This window comes from Sardina pilchardus, chromosome 16 (assembly GCF_963854185.1).
Source record: "Sardina pilchardus chromosome 16, fSarPil1.1, whole genome shotgun sequence".
NCBI lineage: Eukaryota > Metazoa > Chordata > Actinopteri > Clupeiformes > Clupeidae > Sardina > Sardina pilchardus.
Genome location: NC_085009.1, coordinates 32,003,064 through 32,010,721, shown reverse-complemented (window position 1 = coordinate 32,010,721; position 7,658 = coordinate 32,003,064). Strand labels below are relative to the sequence as shown.

The 7,658-nt window shown below is 43.8% G+C and overlaps 1 protein-coding gene across 1 annotated transcript; it reads left to right on the top strand.

Moving 5' to 3' along the window:
* Nucleotides 1-733: 733 nt before the first annotated feature.
* On the top strand, nt 734-6,861 carry LOC134059653 (C-type mannose receptor 2-like). Its single transcript, XM_062516097.1, has 5 exons — nt 734-756; nt 5,174-5,535; nt 5,778-6,122; nt 6,368-6,715; nt 6,848-6,861. Exons 1-5 carry the CDS (start codon nt 734-736, stop codon nt 6,859-6,861), a joined length of 1,092 nt encoding a protein of 363 aa, XP_062372081.1.
* The last annotated feature ends 797 nt before the right edge of the window (nt 6,862-7,658 follow it).

The window sequence follows — 7,658 nt, the reverse complement described above, 5'->3', positions numbered from 1 at the left end:
CTTGCATAATTTGTTCAACTGTCATGAATAGGCTATTTAAAATGTCCATTTACAGTAGCCTACAAGTAAGTTAGCCAAACTGATGAATCTTTACCTGTCCAGGAGCAAATTAACAACACTGACGTCTGTCTTCAAATTCTTCTCCGTTTTCAGCCGTCTCAATCTCCTAAATCCTTGTTTTATTTAGACGTATTTCGGATTCATAACAAGGTCTTTTAGGTTCCATAACGGTAGACATATTTTATCCAACACGTTTGTAGCTGCAGCTGTCTATGGTGGTAACTAGCATAGCTGGCAACCCGGATGGCGAAATACTACTGACTTCGTGATTCGTAGATAAGTGTAGGGCGGCGCATCAAACCAAAACACAACATAACAACATCAACATCAGTTGAGGGCTGCAACTTCACTTTTAAATGAAAATATCTTGGCCGGACTACTGTTGTCAGTGATATAAGTATTTGAAATTAGCATGATTTCTAAATGTCTAGTGACATATCAGGGCCATTTTATGATTAATTGAAATACATTTCCTACATACGGCTCCTTTAAGACTTTTTAAGACTTTTTAAGGACCCGCGGAGACCCTGCTCTCTCTCATACGCGCACGCGTGCACACACACACACACACACACACACCTTATGTGCTCACCGCGTCTCCATTTAAATGAAACTTTGCCTACTCAGGGACCAACTTTTAGAGAGTGCGACTGAGAAAAAAATCTATGTCGCAATGTTGCACCTGACGCTGCTCGGGTGAAAGCATAGGCTATCTTTCGCAAGTTGTCATTGTAGACTATGCGTGCAACTTTACCAAACAGTAGGCCTATAAAAGTAAACCCCCTCGCCTTGGCCCGCTTTCTCTCGCTCTCCCTCTCTCTCTCATGTGCCCCTCGACATGCACATTTAATCCAATAAAACATTCACAATTGTGAAAGCAATGACGCAATTTTTTTTTACTAATTAGTCAGAAATATACACATAAATTCTTTTCAGCTTCAGTTACAGTTTCGTTGCATTCAAACAGTTCAATCCAACACAACAGTTTCAGTTTCAGTCCTAAACCTAAGCCGACATTTCACTAAATAAATGAAATGGAAAGAGTACCCAACAAGTTATCACGTGTAGAGAGACGTGGGAAATGATGCAGGCCTGTAGCCTTGCTTGGGAGTGGAGAGACATCAAACTAAAATGGCCATTTCGCACCGTGGCACAGCAAACAAAGAAAATCGTTACCGTAGTGCTGGTCAATGTCGTCCTCGCCGTTGCATGCTGTTCTGGCGCCTGGTGAAGACGGCACAGCAAAGCAGGTGATCCACACGATCAAAACTCATTCCAGACGATGCACACAGGACGGCTGAGCAGGCTACTCGCTGGTTAAGTCTTGAAACTCCTCTTGGCTAAGTCGAGCTGACTAGCTTTCTGTTTTCTCCTCGTTGGAAACTCTATCCGAGTTTTTCACAACAGTTGCATATAACCCAAGAACTTACTGACAAATGTCTCTATAAGACTAATTGTCTGTGCAGTTTACAAGCACATTTGCTATCACAACATAAAACTAAACATAAAATGAGTTTTAACAACGTCTTCTTGTAATGTGGCCGCAAGAGTGGCCACATTACAAGATCATCTATCGTAGCCTAAAAGATAATCGATAGGATGGGGCTGATCCAGTGGAACTGAATCACAGTGTGTAGGCCCTATGTATGTATTTATTGATGTACTGTAAGTCAGAAGATACGAAAATACATAGCCATATGTACGGTACGGTATTTTCTATTCTGCTTAACACACTTGTTTTTAAATGCATGGTACAAAAGGCACAACACTTCATATCTGTGAGATATCATACCCCATACACTGCCATGGGGATTGTGTGTAATGGGGATGGTGGTGCTGTCAAACAAGACGTTTGGATTAGTGTAGAAAGTGACTCTGAAGTGCAACACCTCCACCTTGTGGTGGACTTAGATAACTGCAATACAAAAAGGGTAATGAGCAATTTAATAGGGCCCAAGCATCGAAGGTGTGCTTATTAGTTGGCTTGCTGCAAAGCAAGGTCCACTATTATTCTTCTTAAGTTTACTTCTTCTTTATTATTTATTATTCCGTTCACCCACTTTTTGAGAATGTCTCTTCTCCTAGAGCATTTGAGCTATCGACGCGGTTCCAACACTAAAAAATCAGGCCCAATCCGGTGTATTCTGCCAGTTATTTTCCTGTGGCTGTCGGTTGCCGTTTTTGCTGTATTCCCGTTTTCCGGTCCCATTGAAATGAATGGGGGACTGTTCAGGCGTTGACAACACTGCCCCCTGGTGAGCAAGCCCACTCTTGCAGCTCCTCCGCGGAGATGCACATTTCTATGGTATAAAATTCTCGCCATTAGTTTTGTGTGTCTGTAGACATATTTTGAGTTCGTAAAAATGTTTTGTGCACATGCAAAAATATTTGTACATTTCCTCCGCAGAGATGCACATTTCTAGTTGTTTTTGTAAGTCTTCTTCTTCTTCTTCTTCCCTTTTTGCCTTTTTTGAGGTGGTTCATGGTCGAAAAAGCATGATATTTGGTACACAGGTCAGTTGTAGTGTGGGCGTGGCTCAGGGACTCGCTAGCGAGCAACCCATGGTTAGCGTATACTTTCAGCTTCACTGAAATTTGTATGTACAATGCATTAGCCACGCCCAACTGGAAGTAAGATAATTAGGATTTTATGCGCACTGAAATATGATGAATTGTGAAGCCAAAAGAGGTACTTGCAAACTCATGAAATCTGGCATACACATCAATTGGTACAGTGAATACATAGGGTTAAAGGCTTGGCAAAAACTGTGAATTTTAATACCCTTCCATATACAATAAATGTGACCTTCCACAGCGAAATCAGTCACATGTTGAAATGTTCAAAATTATAGTTATTAAGTTTTCACGAAGGGGCATAATCAACCTTCAAAACGATACCTATATCTAATGAATTGAACGTCATATTACTGAAATATAAACATTCAAAGGAGTTGAGTTCATCCTGTCATGCCAAGAGAAAAACGGAAAAATCTGCCTCTGAAGTTAACCGTCGGCTCAACACTCACGAACGCTTTGAAAGGTCGCCACTGTTATAAGATTTACGGTACTTACTCGTATTTACAACGACACAGCACGCGGATGGTTGTCAAAGAGTGCATTTACCGTAAATATTGGAATAGAGCGGCTAAACACGAGACGCCTCTAACTTCCTGCTGGAATTGAATTTCTCACCTCAAGAAACTCACGTTTTTAGACTAGAAAAGGTACGTTTTTCGGCGAAATGTATTTACAGTGTAGACCTCCCACTGTTTCAAAACACACACAAAAAAAATCCAAGATTTTAGCACAAGTGACATAAATGGTAATTTTTCTCAGAAATGTCTGTTGCGACAAGCGACTAGTTTTGCCGTGGAGAGTCACAAATGTGTCATAATTCACCATGCATCGCTTGAAATGTTTTACATTTCTCAAATCATTGAATACCATGGTAATGATGATATTCACATGTCCATAATGCATATTTTTCCATAGCGCCACCAACTGGCAACAGAAAGAAGAGCAAATGTGATAGATTCCCTGTGTTCATCCACAAAAAACAGTAGTCTCCAACTTAGATAACCAACATTCCAAAACAAAACATACGCTAACATACGCATACAGAAGTTTGTGAAAATACTAGGAAGTCCATCTGAACATAAACATGTACGTGTAAATATAGCCGCAAGCGGCAATGGCAGGCTCACCTCTTGTTGGGTGTGATGGGTTACAGTACATCTAGTAGGAGTATGTCAAAATTGATAGTTTGACATCAGTGCACACACATCAACTGTACTAGTGCATGAGCTATAACCAGCACAGCCCATGGGTGAAATCAGCTGGGTTAAATCAGCTGGGTTAGTGCATGGCTTGGGCAATGTCACCTTGAATGTGTTCTATCTGTCAGAAACAGCAAACAGTGTGTTTTGTTGTGTGTTTTTCTGAATGATGTTCTCTCTTCAGGCCTCCAGTCATGACTCTACTTCTCATTACCACACTGCTGCTCTCAGGTCAGTGTGTGTGTGTGTGTGTGTGTGTGTGTGTGTGTGTGTGTGTGTGTGTGTGTGTGTGTGTGTGTGTGTGTGCGCGCGCGGGCGTGTGTGTGTGTGTGTGCGCGGGCGCGTGCGTGTGCTAGGGAAAATTGATAATGTTCACCAACACATGTGCATGTTAAGTCCCTTTCCCACATGAGCGAGACATCCGGATGTCAAACGGATATCAAACGGGTGGCTGTATGTGGGAACGCAAAACTCGGGTATTTTCTTACCCGGAACTCACCCTACTAGCCCCCTAGTACTACTTCTAGATGTTACCCGGGTGCGCTTAGGTGGGAACGCAGCCGGCACAGTTCTGGGTAGAGATGGGGGGCGTACCGATGACGTATAGAAATGCGCCCTTGCAGCCTGCTTGCAGCGCGAGGCAGAAAGTACAAAGGCACATGGACATACAGTACACACAGATAAACACACACATATACACACACACACACACACACACACACACACACACATAGACACACACACACACACAGACAATTACCCCAGCAAACCCACACACACAGAAGCACGACGATGTAAAAGGGTTCTGAAAGTGAGTGTGTATGAGTATAGTGGTGTATATGCAAGATTATGAAAGTGTGTTTCACCAAGTATGAATTATGGCCCAGACGGCCCTCATACACACGCACACACACACACACACACACACACACACAGTCACACAAACATCCACACTCGCACACACATACACACATGCACAGACACACAAACATCCACATACACACACACACACACACATGCGTGTGCGCACACACATCCACACAAACAGACATGCACACACACACAAACATACACACATGCAGGGACATACAAACATCCACACACACATGCACACACATATACGTACAAACATACACACACGCACAGACACACACAAATACGCGAACACACGCACACACACAAATATACACACACATACTCTTATACACAAAGGCTAACTCACACATGCACAGACTCATTTATATTCACATGAGCTGCAAGAGTAGGCGATATATGCATAGAAATTGCACAAATGTGTGTGTGTGTGTGTGCTCCTCTCTCCTCTCAGGTCTGGTCAGTCTCTCCTCCTCTGTGCCACGTCAGTTCCATGTGGTGAAGGAGCAGAAGAGCTGGACAGAAGCTCAGCAGTACTGCAGAGAGAAGTTCACTGACCTCGCCACCATAGACGACATGACAGAGATGGAGAAGGTGAACAGCAAGATCCATGAAGCAGGTGCTGGAGATGCCTGGATTGGGCTGAAGAGGGGAGACTGGCAGTGGTCTCTGGCTGACAGGGATTTCTACAGAGAGAATGAAGCAGAGTTCAGGAACTGGGCTACAGGCCAACCCAATGGAGCTGTAGAGTGTGTGACTATGTGGACGAATGGGAAATGGTTTGATGACCCATGTGGCTTAATCCGTCCTTTCATCTGCTATGATGGTGAGAATCCAACGTCTTTCATTCAGAACAAGATTATTCATTCTTTCAGCAACACATGCATCCAAACTGTGCAGATCTACAAATCAGTGCGTAATGACCTCATGTACACTGATATTAGTTCAGACTCACTCATGAATACAGGCAGCCACACTGTACAACTAAACAGTTAGTCTCACTCACACTAGTTCAGACTGTAAAGCTGTGCTGATTCCCAGTTAACCATGACCCATGCATTACCACAGGGGGAGACTCCACACATCCCTATGTGCTGGTTACTGTGAGGAAGAACAGGGCAGATGCTCTGAGTTACTGCAGAGAGAAACACACAGACCTGGCCAGTGTGAGGAATCAGGCAGAGAACGACCAGATAGAGCAAATGAGAGTAGCTGGGGTGCCTGGCTGGGGTGTCTGGATCGGCCTGTTCAGAGCTGCCTGGTCAGAGTGGTCAGATGGCAGCAGCTCCTCATTCCGCTACTGGAACTCTGGAGAACCCAATAATGTGGGTGTGGCGTGCACTCAAATGATGCCCAGTGGTCAGTGGAATGATGAAGGCTGTGGCCATCCTAGTCCCTTCATCTGCTATGAAGGTGAGTCACTGCCCCTTCTCTCAATTCAGACACAGAAAATGTACCCCCTTGGGGATCAACAAAGTATTTATCTATCTGACTATCTAACAGCATAATCCTGATGACCTAAAACCTCAATAATGTATCTCTGTAATGGTGGTCACTTGTGGCCTCTCTGCACCTTTATATACTGCAGATAGAATGCTAATCTTAGAAAAGCCTCCAGCATCAGGAGTCAGTGTTCTCTCCCCGTGTTCTCCCTCCAGACGAGCTGGTTCTGGTCCGTGAGAATAAGACCTGGAGAGAGGCGCTGCAGTACTGCCGAGAGCACCATGTGGACCTGGTGTCTGTGACGTCTGAGCGGGTCCAGCGCTGGGTGAGTGAGCTGGCTAAAGGAGCCTCCACTCCTCACGTGTGGGTGGGCCTGCTCCACTCCTACGGTGTGGGCTGGTACTGGGTCTGTGGACAGACCGTCTGCTACAACAACTGGACCCAAGGGCACCAGCAGGTGGAGTCCTTCCATCAAGGAGTCGGGGCAGTGGAGTCTGGAGGGGGGCAGTGGGTCAGCAACCTGACTAAGACTGACCAACTCAACTTCATCTGCACCAATGTGGGTGAGTCTGTCTCTGCTCAGTTCTGGACTGAAAGAGAACCTTTAATGGACGATATGTGTACATTACATTGTGTTAGTAACTTCAGTCTAATTGTGTGTGTGTGTGTGTGTGTGTGTTCACATCCTCTTACAGATGGTTGTGACTGAATGAATCCTCCTTGGTCCAGAGCAGGCTTGGAGAAACTCCTCAGGGTCCTCCAACTCCCATTCATGTGCACCTCTCATTTACTCATAAGCAGAGATGCAGCTACTCGCTATCCTCTCATTTACTCATAAGCAACTCTACAGCTACTACAGAACGCTATCCACTCATTTACTCATAAGCTACTCTACAGCTACTATAGAACACTATCCACTCATTTACTCATAAGCAACTCTACAGCTACTACATACAGAACACTATCCACTCATTTACTCATAAGCAACTCTACAGCTACTATATACAGAACACTATCCTCTCATTTACTCATAAGCAACTCTACAGCTACTACATAACACTATCCTCTCATTTACTCATAAGCAACTCTACAGCTACTACATACAGAACACTATCCACTCATTTACTCATAAGCTACTCTACAGCTACTACAGAACACTATCCACTCATTTACTCATAAGCAACTCTACAGCTACTATATACAGAACACTATCCTCTCATTTATTCATAAGCAACTTTACTATCCACTACTAACTACTATCACATTCACCATATTGTACTACTATTACCATTATATTCATATCTTACTCTTCTGGTGTACTGATAAGTCAAGAGATTATATTTACTCTTCCAGTGTGAAATTGATATATTGTAATGCTAGAATTTGTATTTGCTGTGTTGTGTCTGTTAGCAATGATGTCATGATTTGACAGGACAAGTGTGCAGTTTGTCAACTTTCAGTTGCAATTTCAAGTTTCAAGTGCAATTGTGTGCTGAATGTGTGCTG

Excerpts from the sequence above, each read along its gene's own strand:
- LOC134059653 (XM_062516097.1), top strand. The coding sequence starts at position 734 with ATGTTGCACCTGACGCTGCTCGG. Across the intron at positions 5,536-5,777 it reads TCCTTTCATCTGCTATGATG|GGGGAGACTCCACACATCCC; the intron begins GTGAGAATCCAA and ends GCATTACCACAG. Across the intron at positions 6,123-6,367 it reads TCCCTTCATCTGCTATGAAG|ACGAGCTGGTTCTGGTCCGT; the intron begins GTGAGTCACTGC and ends TTCTCCCTCCAG.